Source organism: Bombus bifarius, unplaced genomic scaffold (genome assembly GCF_011952205.1).
Source record: "Bombus bifarius isolate JDL3187 unplaced genomic scaffold, Bbif_JDL3187 scf7180000008232, whole genome shotgun sequence".
Classification (NCBI taxonomy): Eukaryota; Metazoa; Arthropoda; class Insecta; order Hymenoptera; family Apidae; genus Bombus; species Bombus bifarius.
Window position 1 is genome coordinate 826047 of NW_022884527.1, and position 19471 is coordinate 845517.

At 35.2% G+C, this 19471-nt stretch overlaps 4 protein-coding genes and 1 long non-coding RNA gene across 13 annotated transcripts; 2 read left to right on the forward strand and 3 right to left on the reverse strand.

The window, feature by feature from the left end:
• Positions 1-244: 244 nt before the first annotated feature.
• Positions 245-11566, reverse strand: LOC117211303 (katanin p80 WD40 repeat-containing subunit B1). Of its 3 annotated transcripts, none has more exons than XM_033455017.1 (15): positions 11215-11566; positions 10799-10929; positions 10332-10676; positions 10067-10257; positions 9839-9989; positions 9600-9763; positions 9412-9533; positions 9159-9212; positions 8475-9018; positions 8092-8326; positions 7825-8004; positions 7684-7760; positions 7515-7589; positions 3555-3674; positions 245-3400 (listed from the first exon to the last, which is right to left on the reverse strand). In XM_033455017.1, the coding sequence occupies exons 1-15, from the start codon at positions 11246-11248 to the stop codon at positions 3268-3270; spliced, it is 2556 nt and encodes an 851-aa protein (XP_033310908.1). In that variant the 5' UTR covers positions 11249-11566; the 3' UTR covers positions 245-3267. The 3 variants fall into 3 exon arrangements, with proteins under 3 accessions (XP_033310908.1, XP_033310906.1, XP_033310907.1); XM_033455015.1 differs by having other exon boundaries at positions 8092-8392; positions 11215-11561; XM_033455016.1 differs by lacking the exon at positions 9159-9212 and having other exon boundaries at positions 8092-8392; positions 11215-11561.
• Positions 11567-11618: 52 nt separating this feature from the next.
• Positions 11619-12919, forward strand: LOC117211307 (UPF0598 protein CG30010). 3 transcript variants are annotated; one of them, XM_033455026.1, is made up of 5 exons: positions 11619-11824; positions 11925-12012; positions 12128-12176; positions 12247-12467; positions 12541-12919. In XM_033455026.1, the coding sequence occupies exons 2-5, from the start codon at positions 11950-11952 to the stop codon at positions 12778-12780; spliced, it is 573 nt and encodes a 190-aa protein (XP_033310917.1). In that variant the 5' UTR covers positions 11619-11824; positions 11925-11949; the 3' UTR covers positions 12781-12919. The 3 variants fall into 3 exon arrangements, with proteins under 3 accessions (XP_033310917.1, XP_033310915.1, XP_033310916.1); XM_033455024.1 differs by having other exon boundaries at positions 11619-12017; XM_033455025.1 differs by having other exon boundaries at positions 11619-12012.
• On the reverse strand, positions 12778-15846 carry LOC117211304 (angio-associated migratory cell protein). Of its 5 annotated transcripts, none has more exons than XM_033455019.1 (9): positions 15416-15846; positions 14708-14856; positions 14395-14596; positions 14064-14320; positions 13842-13986; positions 13575-13774; positions 13316-13513; positions 13064-13245; positions 12778-12982 (listed from the first exon to the last, which is right to left on the reverse strand). In XM_033455019.1, the coding sequence occupies exons 3-9, from the start codon at positions 14579-14581 to the stop codon at positions 12910-12912; spliced, it is 1242 nt and encodes a 413-aa protein (XP_033310910.1). In that variant the 5' UTR covers positions 14582-14596; positions 14708-14856; positions 15416-15846; the 3' UTR covers positions 12778-12909. The 5 variants fall into 5 exon arrangements, with proteins under 5 accessions (XP_033310910.1, XP_033310911.1, XP_033310909.1 ...); XM_033455020.1 differs by lacking the exon at positions 15416-15846 and adding an exon at positions 15195-15311 and having other exon boundaries at positions 14395-14589; XM_033455018.1 differs by lacking the exon at positions 15416-15846 and adding an exon at positions 15195-15311.
• A 6-nt stretch (positions 15847-15852) lies between these two features.
• LOC117211305 (putative glutathione-specific gamma-glutamylcyclotransferase 2) lies at positions 15853-19252 on the forward strand. The gene is made up of 4 exons (XM_033455023.1): positions 15853-16723; positions 18013-18048; positions 18164-18426; positions 18520-19252. The coding sequence occupies exons 1-4, from the start codon at positions 16559-16561 to the stop codon at positions 18794-18796; spliced, it is 741 nt and encodes a 246-aa protein (XP_033310914.1). The 5' UTR covers positions 15853-16558; the 3' UTR covers positions 18797-19252.
• LOC117211308 lies at positions 17241-18006 on the reverse strand. Its single transcript, XR_004488245.1, has 2 exons — positions 17570-18006; positions 17241-17458 (listed from the first exon to the last, which is right to left on the reverse strand). It is a non-coding gene; the product is annotated as an uncharacterized LOC117211308 (long non-coding RNA).
• Positions 19253-19471: the final 219 nt, after the last annotated feature.

Sequence of the window (19471 nt, forward strand, 5' to 3'; positions counted from 1 at the left end):
TCGTACATTTTCTATAAAGTGTTACATATCCCAATGAATTCTTCCAACTTTCTCGTAACGTAGTAATTACCGTTTTGGTGTTGAAAAAAGCATATGACAACTTTGAACACACAAAGATGATCGGGATGTACCATTCGGTTCCCGATGGGATCGCTCAAAAGTTTCGTTGATAAAAGAATACTGATTATTAAATAATCGAAAAATACAATGATTAAAACAAATACCTCTCAACATTAGTTTTCTCTTTTTCTTGTTTAAATACATCTACGAGAAGGGATTCTTAAACTAAACGCAAAACGCTCGTCCCTCCAGATAAAATACGTTTCCCCCCCGTTAGATTTAAAAAAATAACGCTACGTAATCTTTTTTTTTCTTTTGTTACATTCATCGATCGATTGCTTCTCTGATCCCAAAAATTGTCACTGGAACAAGATGTCGAAAGGTTTGCAGTACCTCTACGACGTGCAAAAAAAGTGAAATCCAAAATCTCTGAAAAAACATTCTCCTTCCAAATATTCAATAATGATTTCTATGAAATATTATTGTATGCAGTTTGTAAAAGCTATGATACGAGTGATTTCACCTTTTGCAATCTCCAATTACGATAGTATAAAATATCTTAGTTCGTTTCATTTCGAAAGAATTTCATTTTCGCTTCTGTTTATCTTTCACATTTTCCTTTCGTTTCATCCACACAATTTTCATTTCAATTTTGAACCATATTTTAATTTTTCTTCTGCTATGAAATTTCTCGTAATGCGGTCTTTAGAAACTTGAGATAACTCGCTGGTGAACGGACGAAGAGTAAGACGGATAAAGGGAACAAGTTAAGCTGGCATCACAGGGACCACTGAAAAAGAGACGAGAATCGAACATGGGGAACAGTGAAAGAAACGTTGTGCGCGTGGAACGATCGATTCGTCCCGCACTCGAACAAAGAAAATTCAAAACGATCTTTGGATTCGTCTGTTCAACGAGACCTTCGTGTTTCTTCCGTAACTACATATTTAACTTCTCCGTCCTTCTTTTTGAAACTTCCAATTTGTTTCAATTTATGCTCGCTTCAAAACCTCTTGTAAAATTCTGAAAATAATATATGTAAGAGTAAAGAATATAATAAACAGAAAGATATATTGAGTTGTAACATAAATTCATCCTAGTTTTATCTGTATTTGCAAATAGAGGAAACGAGACAAACATATGTTACAACCTAATAATAAAAGAAAGATGAAGTAAAATATTCTCGTCTCCTTTTCGAATAATTATCCTTAAATCGCACTTCACTCTGTTTTCGTGTCGTCATCGAATGATCGAACTTCGAAGGAATCATTTTAGTTTTCCTCTTTGCGCTTCTTTCACTCACGAGGAGCTTCGACACAATTTTTTTCTCTCGTTTGTATATTCGTGCGACATATCAGGGATTTAAAGACATACCTACAATTAGAGTACCTTCTTTTTTTCCTTTTTTTTTTTATTAATGAACGGACGCAAATGGCTCTTGCAAAAATACAATTTGTTATTTTATCTCTTTCTGTTACTTCTAGAAAAAAAGTGTTACTACCTATTTTATATTTCTTAATTAACTCACTTGTCGTTAAGCATCTTCGTCTTTCTCTTCTCACGCGTGTTTGTGTATTTTATAGATTCAGTTGGGGTTACTCGCTTGTATAAATCAACACAAGACTGGCAAGAAGGCCGTCAATAATACCGCAGTGTCGCATTTTCTCGCGGACGCGTGAGTAATTACATCGAGAAAAATTTCATCTCCGCGACACCGTTTTATTCTTATTCGTATTGTCCGCGAAGCAACGCGTGCATCAAATTTTATATACATGCATATGTAGTGCAATATATCATACAGAGTACAGCATGTAGTATAAAATGGCAGAGAGTGATCTTACATGTAAAGACGAACCGAAAATAAAGAATAGAATTTTTTCATTTGAAGTCCCGTTTTTTGAGAAAATTCAATTTATAAATTTATTGAGTATGCATACACTTCACTATTTTTCCGTTTATTTTCTTATCTATAAACCATCTGGTATGGATTGTGTTTCACTTTCAAACTGTTTTGTTTACTTGCAGCCTGTTTCCATTGGTCAAACAATCACAGTGGTTTCTTATAACAACTGTGAATATAACTTTGTTATAACTTGTCTTATAACAATCATTGGATTTTACCCGATCATACGAACAGTGTAGTACAAAATCAAGACAGCTTTCTGATTCGGAAAGTGTCGAAAAGAACATTACTTTCATCATTCAATAATGTGTACGTAAGACAGTATTTATCATAATACTGCTTATTAGTATAAATACTAAATCCGAATATAATCAATTGCACGTATACTTTACAGAATTTCAGTGTCGACTTTCTCATAAAACAAGGTTTTAATACTAAAACTCGATAAAAGCCAACATTAATTTTACCAAGAGCAGTTGCATATTTTAGTAGCCAAATTGTATTTTATAATAAATCCGTAATCCGTTAATTTGGTAGTTATAACGTTAAGCGAAAAAATTGTATTCTTCACTCGCAACTAATTTTCACATCTAAAATCACACCCTGCCTCGCTGTACTGCACGTCCTACCACATCCTGTATAATATAATATTTTACAATAATCATCAGTTTAACATCTTTATAGTCCAAGCATCGATCTCTACTCCGAGAAACTTCTAAAATTCGGATCGACGAATTAATACAGCAGTTCGCGGTAGTGGAAATTTTTCTCGTTCAGACTTCACTGTTCAAGGTGTACCCGTTTCTCTTTAAAACAGGCTGAATACTCTTGTGCACATAGGGTCAGCAAACGTTGTATACAGTCTCGATAACGTGCATCGAGTTCATCGCCAACATTCAATCAATACAACATTGACTCTAAGTCTCTTCGTCGATTGTTTCCATCGTGTAATTAAAAAAAAAAAAAAAAGAGAGAGGGAAGAAAATCTCTTTTTCTTCTTTCACAGCATTATTTTGACATCATCGGGTCGTCAATCTCGCAGGTGTTCCACGGTACTCGTTTGTTTCCCTTGGAACGTGCCGCCAATCGGAAGCTAGGACTCGAAAGGAGCCGAGGGGAGAAGGAAGAGGCGATTCTCGACGAACCGATCCGCCAAGCTTTCCGGAATAAAGCAGCTCGAAAGCGCGCTGATGATTCCCCATCGTGTTCAATGTACATCTGCTTCTCTTTACTCGAGCTTTCTCGATTTTTTGTCAGGTAACGACGAGTCTGGCGGTCGAGTTCACCAAATGCCTCAGCCGTGGTCACTCGAGACTTCGTATTAATACGACCATCTCGCGGAACAAGGCACCCAATTTACCTGGTGTCGTCTGTTTCTTTAATAGAACACCTCTGATCGTCGAGAGCTTCTCGTAACAGGAGAGGCACTTGTGGTATCTGTGCATATAAAACCAATTCTTTTTCACTTATATAGTTTATAGTAGCAATACTATTTCTTTATAATCAGATGGGAGGGGGGCGGGGGGTAGTTAAAAGGCGGGGGAAAAAATAATCGGATTTTGTTGGGATTTAAAAGATACAATATACTCACCGTTCTTCTCGCGAAACGTCCACGCCGATCGTGTGAAGTGGAGCTTCCACGTTCGACTTGATCACCGATGCGAAATTTCGTAGAATTAATCTCAACCCCGAACATCCCACTGTTATGTACCTGAAACAGTAATAAAGAGAAAGCCGACGTATTATTTATAGCCTTTTATTGAAAATCTTCTTCAAGATTTTCTTTAATTCTTTTACTTTCAACGTCAAAATAAAAGAAAATCCTATAAATCACTAATTAATCATTACTCGATATTCTACGACGCTGATTTCGAAAAGTATGCCAGATTCACAAAAGAGCAAAGGATGAGAAAGCCTCGATCCTGGCACCCACCGGTGCTTGTCACGGCTAGTTTGTTCCAAAACGTGTTATTACCCCATAACGATGCCAATAAATAACGAAAGGCACGAAAGGCTTGGCCCCGCGATTCGACACGCTCGCTTTCGACCGGCGATAAAGGGTTTGCGCGAGCTCCCGTTCGAATCAGCGAGACGAATCCGCGCACCGCCTCATAAATGTTCCACATAACGTTCAACGTTCATCTCTCTACCTTCTACGAACATTTTGTATCACGATCGCCCACGGGAAAGTACACTTTTCCCATAAAAATCTTCTCAATTATTAAAATCTATTAACTATTATATAATATTATATAAAATTATTTGATATATTATATTAAAACACGAAAATAACGTAATGTGTAATATTTGTATCTATATAAAGAACTTTGTTCTAAATTTGGAAACCTTCGCGAGCACGTGTATACAGATTCTCCTGTTAACGTTTAACTTCACCTACGAAAAATTTTCCAAATTTTAATTTCTGCAAATCTTCTTTTCCTGGATTGATAGCTTTCATTATTAAATGTTCATCTTTGTGAAAAAAATATTTCTTTTTAAAAATATCTTTCGTATTTATAAATATTGAGAAGGAGGGGAAGTATCGATGATGGTGTGGCGATCCCTTTATCGTGTGGCACGTGACGTCGGATCAAATATTTCTCGACGTGCTCTTTTTTTTTCTCACGAGCCTACCACCTTTGACCAGGACGAAAGCCCGTGACGAACGAGCCGTGAAAATGCCGAGTAGTTATATGCAAACTGTGCTGCATTACGACACCGAGATGTGTATATTTAGCTGACAATTTCCTGGCTGGATTCACCCTTTCGATAGTTGTCCAACCATAACTCGAAAGTACCATAATCAGTGCGAATTCATGACAAGTTTGGCTTTCGAGATTCAAAGTTCAATTTTCAACAAATGATATCTGTTTTAAGAGAATTTATTTGTCTTTACCATTAATCTGTATACAATACAATAATCTTAATACATACACTGGCAAATATATTTTTTCACATTTCTTTCAGAAGTAGATTGTTTATGCACAAGACTAATTTTATTACTGTGTTAGGCTTTAAGAACACTCTGAGAAGGAAAGATTATCTGACACGATTAAATGATGAAAGAAACACACGTTATTAAACTAGATTGATCTTAATTGTCTCGTTTCGCGATATGTATTTATCGCCAGTAAAATCTTCATTAGAGCTACTTTATATTCCTAAAAGTCACAGTTTTCTCATAAATTTCACGATCAACGAAAGTGTACGACTTGATAATTAGTTTCTTTTCGTTTCAAGCTGATCATAGAGCGAAACAAAGGCAGAAAACGGTAATAGATAGAGAAAAATGGGTACGAAGACACACGAACTCAATTATTGCGTCGAGTAATTGCGAATGGCAGCTGCTGAGCGACCAACAAATTAGTCTGAATTCACTTTTACGGTATCGGTTAATTTCTGAACGGACGTGGTCAACAACCATAAACGCTCAGGAAAAAGCAGAAGAAACGAGAAACTTGTACTTGCGTGTTAACAAAATATCTACCTGCACGTAACATTCTTTTGTTTTAATGACTTTCCAAATACTCATTCGTGCTCGGTAAATTTTTATATCCTAATTGAAATTTGAAAATAAAAATGCTAATGTACGACTAGTGACTTCTAATTAGTTTTGATTAGAATGTAACGTGTGATAATATGTAAGACATAAATTAAGCTTCAAATACTTTTATAGTCAATGATAAACATGGTAATCGATAAATTTTTAGATCCTAATTGAGGTTTAAAATGAAATGGTAATTTATGTGTGTGTAGTAATTTCTAGTTCATTCTGATTAGAATATTACGTCAATATTAACTTCCAATTAATTCGAATTAGAACGTACCATTGGTGATAAAATGCAAGACCTTAACCAATTATAAGATTTGAAAGATTTGTATAATCACATATAAGGAATCAATAGATCTTCACTAAGATTTAAAATGAAAATGGTAATTCACGATTAATCATTTTAATCCATTCTGGTCAGAATATTTCATCAGTGATAAAATAGATTCTAAGATTTAAGAGATATTATATTAACTAAAAGAATATGATAGGAAACATAAAAGATTAAAAGATATAGTTCTTGACAAATTGTACAATAATCATTTTTCTGTTGCTTTTTTCTTTCTAATAATAGCAATGACAAATAAGGAGGCAAAACGCGGAGACGATGATGGTCGCAATAAGTGGCGGCGTAACGAACAGGACGGCAATTTTCCGGACTGGTAAACTCGCATTCTAAACGGATGTGCTATTATTAGATCACTGGATTATAGAATTGATATTGGTTTCTCGTTCAATTAACATAGGAAAGTTTCTGTAATTATATAAATCTATTTAACTAAAAGGATTTACTCTGATCAAACTTGCAGAAACCAACTGCAAAACGATTCTATATATCTGAAATTAGAATAATCCAAATATGATTCCATAAATATGATTCCATTCATTGCTCAATGAAATTCATACTTTCTTTCTTTTAAAGGACGATTAAGACGGAGCAACGAGATATATGTGGCGCGCAATCCACTCGACGTTAACAGGCGTGTACAATTTATAATGCGCATTGTGTGCGTAATTAGAGGAAGAATGGGCAGGAAGAAATGGATAACCAATGCACACGTGAAAGGAAATGCTCGTTTCTCGTCACGACAGCGCAATAGCAACAGCTTGTAACTGAGCACCGGTTAATTACACTGTTTCGAGCATCGATCGAACGAGCTATTGCCGTTCTTCCGCTCCTTACCTAAAGCTGTTGTCAAAAAATAATTTACAATCCAATTATTATCGTGTTAATATTTGGAATGATAATTTTTTCATACTTTGAATAAACACCAATATCAATAAGGTTTACGAGCGAAAGTATGCTTTTCAAGAATGCGTCACAGCCATATCCAACTTCCTACGCCATCATTAATATTCATGATCGGCTGTCAGTGCCAAGAAAGAAAAGGACTTACTGTCCGTAACTGTCCATGGAGTGCGTCAACATATGCGTGGCCCTTCGAGTTTTAAGATTCAACAATAATACCCGCGACAGCCGAGGATTCGAAGCTCGAATTTGCATCTGCCACTATCTTCCATTGTTTCGGCTAATTTTCGTGAACCCTTCTTCTCGCCTCGTATTTCCCTGTTCGTTGAATTAGCCATTCCCATACAGGCAGCCGTGCTACGTGAAGTGTACGCGACCCCACTCGAAATACCCTGTTTACCCTCTCATCCGCCATTCGAGAACTCACCCCACACAGGGGTGTCTCGATTTTCTTTAATTCACCAACCGTGTTGTGTTTCACGATAGAAATTGAAGTAACGTTAGAGGATACGCGTGAATAGGCATGTGTTTCAAACTTTTAATCAATATAGAAAAAAAGAGAAGAAAAAATAATAATGGGATGAGAAATGACCTCTTTAAGAATTTAAAGGTTTTTTAAATCTCAATAGTTTTTATAAAAGTGTGAAATATGAAAAGTAAGTGTAATTGGAGACATTTAAAAGGAGACGTAAAATAAAATAAAAGTTGTGAAACAAGAAATAAAGAAGTGTTAAAGAAAGATTTTTACTCACATTTCATATTTACTTTGTAGTAGATCACCAATTGGACCAAGTAGAGAGTTACAGAGATCCAAGTTCCACATAGTCCTGTAAATAAAAAGTTGAAGAAAATAAAAAACAAATTATAAGAACTCAGAAGTCAATAATGTTCTTCAATTGTTCATGAAATCATATTACTTACGGTTTTAATGTCAGTATCCCCAATAGATCCACAATAACTGAAAGATCGTTCATTGCCACAGCAGATTCCACCGCAGCCTGAAAATTTACAATCTTGTCTTAGCTACTATTTTACGTACAATAATGGAAGTTGATCAATTACCTTAAGATCTTTATTGTGCCACAAAGAGTAAATAATTTGTAAAGAACGATGACGACTTGTGAGTACTGCCATCATCGATTCATGACCGCGCATCATGCTGTTGAGTACTTCGGCTTCTGACATTTCATTAAGAACTCCCATTTGCGAGAAACCCAACCCAGTTGAAGTTGCAAAATGGTTCTATAAAAAAAAGGGAAGACAATGCTATTTTATAAAGTTAATGTTTAAAACACTGTTTTATTTATCGACAAAATAGTAAAAACTCACTGGTAGAAAAGTTTCAACGTCCAAGCCGTAAGGTTTATCGGCGCTTATGGGGACAAATTCGCCTTTCTCCGTGTTCTCGATATTGGGCCTTATTTGAGACGCACGGACCTCTAACTTAGGATTTGGGGGCACTTGAGCTTTATTTGCTTTCTTTATAACGAATGTCGTGGTTGTGGAAGCGTTGCGCGCAGACAGCGACGTTGAGGTAGCAAAGTTTCTGTTCAGCGAAGTAGACCTAGATTGCGCAGAATTTGGCCTGTTTAACGCAGGGTCGGAGGGGCTGTGCCTTATATTATTAATTCTGCAAGAACGTTAAACGCACTTCCGATAATTGTCACTGTTGTATATACGCTAATATCTACGCTTCAAGTATCTATACTTACTGTACCGGGTAATCGCTTTCGTAACCCTGTTCTCCATCTCTGCAGCTACTCTGTCTTTTCAAGTAATGCTTAGGAGAATCCGGGCTAGGTGCTCTGTTCTTTAGTTTACCATCATCCATTACTGGAAGAACAGCAGCCATTGGTGCTACACGTGGCGTCAGCGTAGAGTTTGACCTTTGCGGGCCCAAAGGTTGTGGAAGTGTTCCTATATCATTGGTAGGACCGCTTTTTTTCCCGGGAAGAGGTGTAATGTTTTGTCTTAGAGGTGGTATAGACGCGAGATTTTTTGATGTTCTACCAAGACCGTTATTTGCTTGAAGGTTTGCTTTTATTTGGCTAGTACTCGTGATTATATTTCTTTGAACTGGCGGCGACGATTTAATCGGTTGAACACGAACTGGTACAGGTTTTGTCAATGATAACGTTGGTGCGGGTGGAGGCGGAGATGACGGTGATGAGATAGGTGGAACTTCTTCTGTATCCACCGTATTTAAATTTGACATTGAGGTAGAAAGATTTTGTAGTATCTGTGGCTGTGTAGGATCTGTAAAAAGAAAGCACGCGAAACAATGTAAAGTTGAAACTTTATGTAAACCATACAAGTATTTATACACTGGCATTCATGCAATATTGGAGTAAGAAAAGAAAATAGGTAAGAAGAGTTTGCTATAAAAGAGAACTCACCTACATCTTGAGGCTCCGGGAAAGCCTCAGGTTCTGGAGGTGGAGTGCGAGACACTGAAACACATCGTGCATAGCATGCTCATTCACAAACCATACAGCAGAACATTCAAATTTTAAATGCATTTATATTTTCAGATTCGTGATTGTAGGTGAGTAATTAAGAGTTAGAACAAAAAGAGAAATTGAATATGTTGTGAGACACAGATCTTGCAACAAAGAATGAGTAATGGTTACAATTTTATATTGTACTTACATGACCTGTTAGGTTGAAATATGTCATGATATTCAGTGACATTAGGAATATCTGCATATGTTGCTTCATCTTCAGGATCAGTTCCAGACTTGTCTGCTTCTTCTATGGTCCGTACATCTAATCTATAAGCAAAACATTAGGTATAAAAAAACATAACAAAATACATGACATTTATTTATTAAACTTACGTGTGTTTTTTTAATCCAGGTGGCCTTTCCCTAGAAAAACTTTTCCTTAACGAATTCCCATGACTAAATGGAGAACCGGATGTTGATACTCCCCCTAATGGAGCAATTTTCTTTAAGTCACACACGTACAAAACAATGTTTGCGGTGTGAAAACTTGCACCAATCTAAATAACCAATAAACACAATTCTTAATTCATAAATTATTATGTATACAGGAAATCAATGAACAACTATCTTACCAGTTGATTTTGAGCGATGGCTATATCCTGTACCTTTCCCCAGCCAGTTGGGACTGAATCTAATGTTCTACCTGGTTCCCAACCATAAACTTTTAATACATCATGGCAACCAGCAAAAAGACATTCTCCACCCTGACTGAAGTAGAGGCATCTATCCAAAAGAAAAAATATTTATAAATTAGCAGAAACCTTTAATAGCAATAAAAATTCTACAGAGTTGGTAAATACCTGATTGCAGAGGAATGACTTTGGTCTGTAGAAGATACAAGTTGAAAAGATTCCAAATCCCAAAAGTGAACTGTTCTGTCTGCACTTCCACTGGCTAGTAAGAATTCATGAGGATGAAATTCCACTGTTGTTGCTGGACCTCTGTGTTCAGAAAACTCTCTTAACTGTCTACCAGCCCTTAAATCCCATAACTGATTCAAAAAGAAGGCATTGATTACTTATATTAATTGACACTATTTCAAAATAGGATTTGTATAACATTTACCTTAACCATTCCTTCTTCTCCTGCACTAGCAATCCACTGACCATCAGGACTAAATTTTAAACTATTTACCATCCTATTGTGTCCCTTATAAGTGAAGATACAACCTTTCCTTCGGATATCCCAAAGTTTAATAGCAGTGTCTAAACTTCCTGATGCTAATAATTCTCCATAAGGATGAAAGTCCATACAACGTATGCCTGCTTTGTGCCCAGTTAATGTACGGGCTAATTTAGCATGCTCTAGGTCCCAAATTTTTAATGCTCCTGTTTGCGAGCCAGCGCATACTAAATCTTCTGTCTGTCCAAATCTTACGCATTCTATTGGAGTGGTATGACCACTCAGGCTCTGTAAATCAGCAAATCAGGCTTATACAAATAATAAATTAAACACTATAAAATTGAACTATAGTATTCCAACTGAAATATTCCTTTTAATGAACCAATTGCAAGTAAAAAATAAAACTGTACCATAATACAATTCTGCTTTCCAACTGCCCATAGATTCACTTTTTTATCATCACCACCAGTGACCAAAACGCGTCCAGATTTGTGACCTAGTGCCAGGCAATTGACATTGGACGAATGGGCAACAAAATCCTCTGTACAAGGAGAAACAGATCATTCTTTCAAAATGACTTGAACAAGATGTCAGCTACCAATGACATCATAAAGACAGTATATTTTCGGTTTGAAAAAGGTTATGACCATAATAGGAAGATGCAGCGAACAGTTAATTATTGGATCTTAACGAAAGATTTGTAAACACGAATTGTTTACTTATCTCAGGGAAGAAAGAGCGCCAGAACGGAATCCGTTAGATGCACACCGAACCGACTGATGTATTAAATAAAGAATATACAACTGCGAATGAGACAGTCACTTACGGAGTTTCCATGACCTCTTCGTGGACGAAGCCATATTCCGGGACCACAGGATTGCGTTGTGCACGACTTATTTGGCAACGACAACAATTTGAGATTTCAGCTTGCAGATGCACAATTTTTTTTTGCTCGAATTCGTAGGTAACATTTTTACTTAGTGTTATTATTCAGTGCAGGAACGATTATTCAACGGGGCGGCAGCATCTCGCCGCGTTCTGGTCCTGAAGGCAATCCTTTCCTTGAAACTTCTGACCGTTTTCACAAACCGTTCGTTCCACCTCTTCGTCGTATCTCATTTCTTGAATCTGCCCGTCCGTGGGTAGCGCGAACTAACGTGACGTTGAAAAATATCGAAATTCTGTTTCTATCGAGATTACGTTCCAATCGACCGCACCAGATGTCACCAGTTCTCCGGTCAATTGAATCCTAACCTCCGCAAGTGTCAGAGTGAGAAGAAGAGCTAATTATTCAAATAAAAGAAAAGTTATTCAAATAAAAAAAAGTTGTATCGTTTATAATTAATTACAGTGTATGCCGCATGATAACATGAATTATACATGATACATTGTACGTGACGTAATTAAAACTCATAGTGTACTGTAAATATTTAAAAGTGAGGTTATAATTTTGGAATTATGTATATATTGAATAAAATATTTGCATTTGATCGTTCACGAGTGTTCGCAATTAAAATTAAATCAATTTACTCCCAGACATCTAAAAGGTACTGCGTAAACTATGTGCAAGGACAATCGCCAGAACCTCGAGTTCGTGAATATTTTTATTACATCGACCATCAAGGCATGGTACAATATGATTTTTAATTAAATTTATGTTCAGAAGTGTAGAAGTTTAGGAATAATCACATTAAAGTTCTTTCTCTTAAATATTAAATTTGTATTTGTATTTGCTATAGTTGTTCCTGGATGATACACGTATAAGAAACTTCACATCATGTTTTAAAGGTGTGCATGAGCAATGGAGTAACTTATTATTTATGTTGATTTATATCTCATGGCAGCCATATTATTTTAGATAAAAAGTTTTTAGCTTTTTTTTTCAAGCGCCTAAAAAAGAATAACACAGGTAGATATGTAGAACATTTTCCTTATGTTTCTCTTTGTGGTCCAGAGAGGAATTTTATAAGATGTGATGATTTGCCAATAGTTTTCACAAAAGTTCTTAAAGTGTATAATAGTGCAACAAAGAAAACTGAAGACTGCTTTGGTTATGCTCACGCTGAAGAATTATTAATGGTATATTTAATTTTATTAATAATTAAATAACTATGCATTTAGTCTTCAATATTTAGTAATATATTCATTATAGGTTCCATTTCAACCAGACAAAATATATATGGATATTCAATCAGGAAGAATATACCATCCTGCACCTGAAAAGGCAGGAGGAATTGGTCTAGTGAGGTCACAAATTGCAATTGAACTTAGCCCATTATTTAACTTTGAAAAAGGAGAAGAAAATGGTCCAACTCATATTTTTTGGGAAAATAGGAAATATACTTTAGATTGCAATTGGTATAAGGATAAAGTACCACAGGCTGTCAGATAAAAATAAATAAACTTTATTTTTAATTAAAAAAGAAAACTAAGCACAATATATGAACAACTTTCATAAAATGTACATATATTTTTAGATAATAACAAAGATTTATAATTGTTCTCTATCTAATAAATTTTGTTAAGATAAAGATGAAATATCAAAGATTCTAGCTGTAGAATCATCAGATGTAGTCAGTGCTTTTTCTCCATTTCTAAAAGGTTGTTATTGTTATGTATATTTTTATTAAAGGGTTGACATAAGAAAATAAATATCTATAGTTCTTTCAACTTACTCGGATATATATAAGTCAAGAATATCTGCCTTGTGTCCAATGAAAGAACGTAAACGTTGACCATCTTTTCCGTCAAAACACCTCAGAAGACCATCTAGTCCCGCCGAAAATAATAGAGTTGTATTTCCCTTCCATAGAAGTTTAGATATACCACTTTCTTGCAGTATCTTTCGTCTAAGCATCTAAGTAATAATACAAAGTTATTGACTTGGAATGGTAAATATTGCAGTCAAATGGGGAAAATAGCAGTACCTGTTTTGAGATATCCCAGATGAAGATTTCTCCATTAACTGTACCAGTTGCAGCAACTTGAAATGCAGGATCTTTACAAAAAGCTGCTGTTTCTACCCAATTGCTATCCCTGTTTCCTTCACTACTTACAGCATTTTGATCGTTATTCGTAACAGTATTGTGCTCACCATTATTAAGATTTTGCAGGATGGAAACTATCTGAGGTTTTTAAACAATATTACTTTCAACTGCTCGATAAGGAATCTTTTGGATATATTACCTTCCCTGTATTTGACGTGCTGATTATAGTTTTACCATCTACAGCTGCAGAAAGTATTAAATTGTTATCCCAATGACAATCAATGGTGGTTATAGTAGAAGAATGACCTAATGCAGAAGATATAGATGACAACACCGAACTTGTTTTTAGATCTAATATTCTAATAACTCCATCTTCATAACCTACTGCTATGCGCTTGCCTAAAATATTACATTTAGTTCAGTTATGCCTTTAATTGAAAAATGAGAAATACAAAGACACGAATACCATCTGGAAATATTGAACCAGTTTCTGCCCGACAACCATATCCCTGGAAAACTTTACAATCTCCATTAGGTATTTTCCACATATATATTTCCCCATCAACAGATCCTGCTAATAAAATATTTGCAACTGTGTGCCACATCATCCACTGCGATAAAGAAAATAATATTTCAGTTTACTGAAATCCATAATGTTATAACATTTAATTATGGAGAATAAACTAACAGTGGCATCTCCCATATTGTAATCCCAAACTTTAGTTTTATCGGCTAATTTCCAAACTTGTATCATTCCACTCATATCTCCAGTGGCCAAATATGATTCATCGTGATTAAATGCTGAAAAGATAATACTATCTTTGTGACCTGTACAGTCCAAAACGATTTCTCTTGACGATGTATCCCAAATGTAAGCCTTATCTTCTTCTCCACCTGTAGTAGCTAGTTTCCCATTTTTATTCAAAGAACCACAAAAGACAGAACCTAATGTTTTCATAGAAAATCACAATCTATTATCAACACATAAATTTGATTGTAATAACAGAAATGTTCTTTACCTATTTGGTGACTACGAAAAATACAAATTGCATCTTCCGAAGGGTCCTCCTCCATGGCATCCTCTTCTTCAATGTCTCCTGTATCATATGCATCTATCACTTCTTCTACATCTCCTATGTATATCATATCTTCGTCATCTACTTGATTAGCCATGTCTGGAGGAGAGGGAGGAGTATCTGTATGCATGATTTACTCTAAAAACTTCATAAAGCGTGCAACATATACAGGTCACGTTTTAAGAGGATACAAATATATTTAATTACATACCACTACATACCAAAGTAAATAAAATTTTAAGAATAATCGTATTACCTTATGTAGAAATTGTGCGTCCGGTTAAAATCTTTCGCTTTATGTAAGTAATAAAATCAAAATTTCAGTCTTTCATTCGAAAAGGTAAAAATTCAAACGCCCGTCAACAATCAGAGTTCGGAAGCACCAGTTGATTTGGAAATTGGATGCTACAAGAATCATAGGGATTTTTCGTTATTGGTAATATTTAAGATCTGTCTTATAACAGTAGCGACATCTTTAAAAAGAAGTTAAACTTGCATTTATCATGTGAAGGAAAATAGATTTTCTCCCAAAAGATAGATTTTATTTAAATTTGCAAACTTTGCTATGCAATTTACTATGCAATTTAGTCATATAAGACTATAAATTCGTATTAAATGACTACTAATCAAATTTGGAATAAAAGACGAATATTAGAATTAAACGTATATATCATATATACTTCATTGTTAATAATAATGAGGCGATAATATCGTATTTCTTTCATGAATTGAAATTAACTTACACTCGATCAACAAATAACGGTATAAAATACTTTGTCTTTTCCTATTAACACGTAATATCCATATGATGTTTACAATAAAATATTGAAATTTCAGTATTTACATAATTCTAAGCTAATCACAAAACTTGCAATTTGACGTAACTAATAACTACTAGATAAGTGTACATTGTAAGTATCTATGCAATTTAGATATATGTAAGTATATACGATTGATGGCATACGTCAATCCGCGCCTCGTGTTTCATCATCCATCTCATCCGTTTCTCCTACTCGCACCTCACGTTATATCTTCTTCTTTCTCACTAATAACGGTCGCCTATACTCCTCTCCGTCAGCATAATGCTATCTCCTTTTAGCAAGACTAGTAAGAGTATACGCCCGACGACCGGCAGTCTCGGTCAAGCATTCGTGTGGTGTATACGTTGCATTCGGATCTTCCAAATTTGTCAATGTCTGTTGTTGATTTAAACCGTGAAAGTTCCAATGAAACATTTGCAAAGATCAAGTCAAGCAGTTCAAAGATTTCTATATATTCAACAGTCACAAAGATTAATCACCAAATTGTCAATTTATATACGACACTTCGAAGAAAGTATCGATCAAGTAAAATTTCAACGAAGATCCGACTAATTGATCATAAGATTTGGATAAGGTAATTAACTAAAATCATTCACGATGCTTTAGATAAAGATTTAGATATTTATTATTGAAAAATGGCACGGGTGATATTGAAAAACCGACGCGAAAAACCGAGACATACGATGATTGACCAGATGAATAGGATAATAATCCTGTAAAATCACCAAGCGAAAGTGGGAGGCAACATGTGAATTAGAATTTTATAGTGGGAGTGAGTGTCTTGACAGCGAGCTTTAAAGTACATGCCAGTCATTGGGGTAAAAGCACACTGGAGCCACGTGCTGCGCTTGTCAAATCAATTATTCTTACGTTACAATTTCGAATGATAAAGTAGAAAACGGACGACTAATGTTCTTATCTCTTCGTTTTTCCTCTACGATAATGTAAATTAAGTAAAATATGCGAATGTGAAGGCTTCGAATGTTGAAATTGCTTTAAACGTAAATCGTACCTGAAGTTGACCAATTGTCCGTTCAAATAGTTAAATAGTAAATGGAGATGCATACATTGACGTAGAGGGTAAAATATTTAAGGACTAACTGTGAAATATTTTCACAAAATTATTTTGGAATAGAATCGAAATACTTACCGAAACAAGAAGATACGCAAACAAAATTGCAAGGGATATGCTTTGTTTGAACATAAAGATAGAATTAAACAACCCATTCGAAAAAGAAACTACACTTGGCTAGAAACTTTTCCGCCCTTTTCAATTCCTAAATAAAATGGAAGCTAGGAACAACAATGAGAATTTTCTGTGGGTGTTTGGATATGGATCTTTGTGCTGGCATCCAGGTTTTAAATACAAAAGAAGCGCTGTGGGACACATTAAGGGATTCAATAGAAGATTTTGGCAAGGGAATACGACTCATCGTGGGACGATAGAAAAGGTAAGTCTCTGACGAATGCATTCCCATCTCTTCCTTTCTTTGGCCTTCGGCCTTTGGCCAAACAAAGCGAATTCGTCAAATATCTATAGTTTCTCGAAAATGTTTACTGTTATTTGTGTTCTGCAAAAAGTGTAAACACATTTCGGCTACGAGTTTCACCATCTCAGTAACGTAAGAAGCAATGTTTACGGCATATTAATACCACGTTGTGAAGCTTTTTCTACATATATGCGTAAAAATCATTCTACATGGTGAAATCACTGCAGACGTTCGCATTTAGAAATAAAATAATTATATTTGAATAATTCGTCACGCTTCATCCGGTCCTAAAATATGCTGATGTGTGTCACACAGTTTCGAAATATTTTATTACGCACTATAAGATAATATTATAATAAACTCAACATTTATGAATAAATATTTGCGCCGAACTGGCCACATCAGTTCAGCTTTGAATCAAGTTCGCCGACAGATCGAGTTTTTCGCACGATGTTCGTTTCACATGTTCTATTTATACCTTTAATTTTCTTGTTCATGAATTCAACACGTGAATTCTTTCACAAAGATCTGGCAGACTTCCACGCCAAATGGCAAAGTTGCACTTTCGTTTGACAATAAATGTGTTTACGATAATTAATGAATAGTATAATGTAAATATATAGTCCAAAATATTTGACGAAGATTTTTTCAGAAAAATGATTTCGTCTCTTTTTTTAGTCTTGTCCTTTCGATTACCTAATCAGAATTGTAATATAAAAAATATTTAACAGGCGGTAATTCTCCGAAATATCCGGTAGAGCATAATGTTTGTAGGAGCGGTGCGAGTACGCTCCAGTAAGTACTTACGGATGCTTCCATTAAGATTGATAAAAATCGGGTACAGTTTCACCTGATGAGCCTGCCGTTCCAATTTCTCTAATTCATACAATATTATTTCTATACAATATTATTTATATATTATAAATATATACAAGCGTTTTCTTCTGATATTTTCGACTTCTTGCAGTCCATCGTATGTCCTTTACTATCATGGATATAGACAAGATTTATCAAACGAGAATTTCTCTTGATATCACGTTGCGGTTGCCTGTCGATTAACGTGAAACCAGTTACAACTTGTAGTAAGTGATATCTTTCGCGACTACACGATTTCCTTCTTTGTTCGCGTTATGTGTTTGCGTCATGCCATCGTGAAATAGAAAAACTCTTACTCGTTGCTTCCTTTATTTCGTTGTAATCGAAGTTATCAGTTGTTTGTTTAGTAATTTGTTACCCTATTTTTGTTGCAGCCTGGACGAGTAGCGACGCTGGTCGAGGAAAAAGAGGTAAATATTATTTACTTCTAAAACGTCCTTCCTTCTAAAACATTTCATTTTCATTGTTTCTTATATTATGTGATTTTGTTTTACGACAAACTACGTGAATTCTGTTTACTCACAGGGCATTGTTTACGGCCGGGCTTTCCAAGTTCAAGACACTGCAGCATTTCCTTACTTGGAAAATCGTGAGTGTACTTTAGGGGGATATATGACGACGATTGCCACGTTTTATAGTCGTGAAGGAAACAAGAGCTTTCCAGTCATCATTTACATTGCTACCAACAAGAATAAACATTGGCTCGGTGAGGCGCCGCTTCAGAATATCGCTAAGCAAATTTCTGAATGTTCCGGCCCGAATGGACATAACGTCGAGTATCTTTTACGGTTCGTTTCACCATAAATGACATCATTCAGTTGTAATTTTTAAATCGGCAATTTATATTCTTCTTGAAATTTTATTCCATATGTCACGTACAGATTAGCAGAGTTTATGCATCGTTATCTACCAGAAGCCCACGACGAGCATTTGTTTACATTGGAATTATTAGTACGTTCGAGGATAAAGGAAACGAATATGTGTCTGGATACGTTAATGGGCAAGCGAGACTTCAATATCGACCTGGAGGACGTCGAGATCGATGCCAAGGATGACAGTGACTTAGTCACCAATAACTCAGCCAATAATCTCAGGAAAAATTCCTTCCAATTCACTCTTCAAGTACCTGATAAGACTTTGCGTTGCCTCAAAATGTAAACTGCATTTCCTATTTATATCAATAATTATCGAATGCTTGGACCGGGAAGCGGAGAATTTATGTAATTAATGATAATAAGATAATATTCTTCGTAGACAATTTGTGTAAAAACGTTCGTATCTTTCGAGAACATATGTATATTGAATAATTATTGTTCTTGAATAGCTTGACTGTGATACGAATAGTTTAAGCATGATGAAAGTCATATTCTGGCAGCTTGATATTGTAAAATATATTTGCAGGTACGAATATCACACTTTTATTTTTAAATATGCTGGAAACTATTTAGGATTATATTATTTCGAAAGCAATTGTGCCTTAATCGTAAAAAGCGCAAGCATAGGACAAATGTCCCTTCCTACAATTTTTTAAATTATAAGTTAGTAACTAATTTTGTATCCGAATGCATGGAACGAAGATTTATGAAAGAGATAATGTTTAAATATATTACTGGATATTTCGTTTTCTAAGTACGTGGTTCTTTGCATTTCCTAAACTTAATTATACTGCATATTCATAATCGGGAAAGCAGTCGAAGAGTAATCGCGCAGTGGTACCATCTGAAAAATAAAATTATACTTCAGTCGATAAAGTAGAAACGATATATCATTCAAAGGTACAAGAAGGAAAATCAACAAATGGTATGTCACGATCTACAATTATGTCCTGTTGGT

Excerpts from the sequence above, each read along its gene's own strand:
- LOC117211303 (XM_033455015.1), bottom strand. The coding sequence starts at position 11,248 with ATGGCTTCGTCCACGAAGAGGTCATGGAAACTCC. Across the intron at positions 9,764-9,838 it reads CCATCGCTCAAAATCAACTG|ATTGGTGCAAGTTTTCACAC; the intron begins GTAAGATAGTTG and ends TTGGTTATTTAG. Across the intron at positions 8,005-8,091 it reads ACGTTGAAACTTTTCTACCA|AACCATTTTGCAACTTCAAC; the intron begins GTGAGTTTTTAC and ends TTTTTTTTATAG.
- LOC117211307 (XM_033455024.1), top strand. The coding sequence starts at position 11,847 with ATGTATATATTGAATAAAATATTTGCATTTGATCGTTCACGAGTGTTC. Across the intron at positions 12,018-12,127 it reads ACATCGACCATCAAGGCATG|TTGTTCCTGGATGATACACG; the intron begins GTACAATATGAT and ends TATTTGCTATAG. Across the intron at positions 12,177-12,246 it reads CTTCACATCATGTTTTAAAG|ATAAAAAGTTTTTAGCTTTT; the intron begins GTGTGCATGAGC and ends ATATTATTTTAG.
- LOC117211304 (XM_033455019.1), bottom strand. The coding sequence starts at position 14,581 with ATGCATACAGATACTCCTCCCTCTCCTCCAGACATGGCTAATCAAGTA. Across the intron at positions 13,514-13,574 it reads GCACGTCAAATACAGGGAAG|ATAGTTTCCATCCTGCAAAA; the intron begins GTAATATATCCA and ends TAAAAACCTCAG. Across the intron at positions 12,983-13,063 it reads CTTGACTTATATATATCCGA|AAATGGAGAAAAAGCACTGA; the intron begins GTAAGTTGAAAG and ends ACAACCTTTTAG.
- LOC117211305 (XM_033455023.1), top strand. The coding sequence starts at position 16,559 with ATGGAAGCTAGGAACAACAATGAGAATTTTCTGTGGGTGTTTGGATAT. Across the intron at positions 16,724-18,012 it reads ATCGTGGGACGATAGAAAAG|CCTGGACGAGTAGCGACGCT; the intron begins GTAAGTCTCTGA and ends TTTTTGTTGCAG. Across the intron at positions 18,427-18,519 it reads AACGTCGAGTATCTTTTACG|ATTAGCAGAGTTTATGCATC; the intron begins GTTCGTTTCACC and ends TGTCACGTACAG.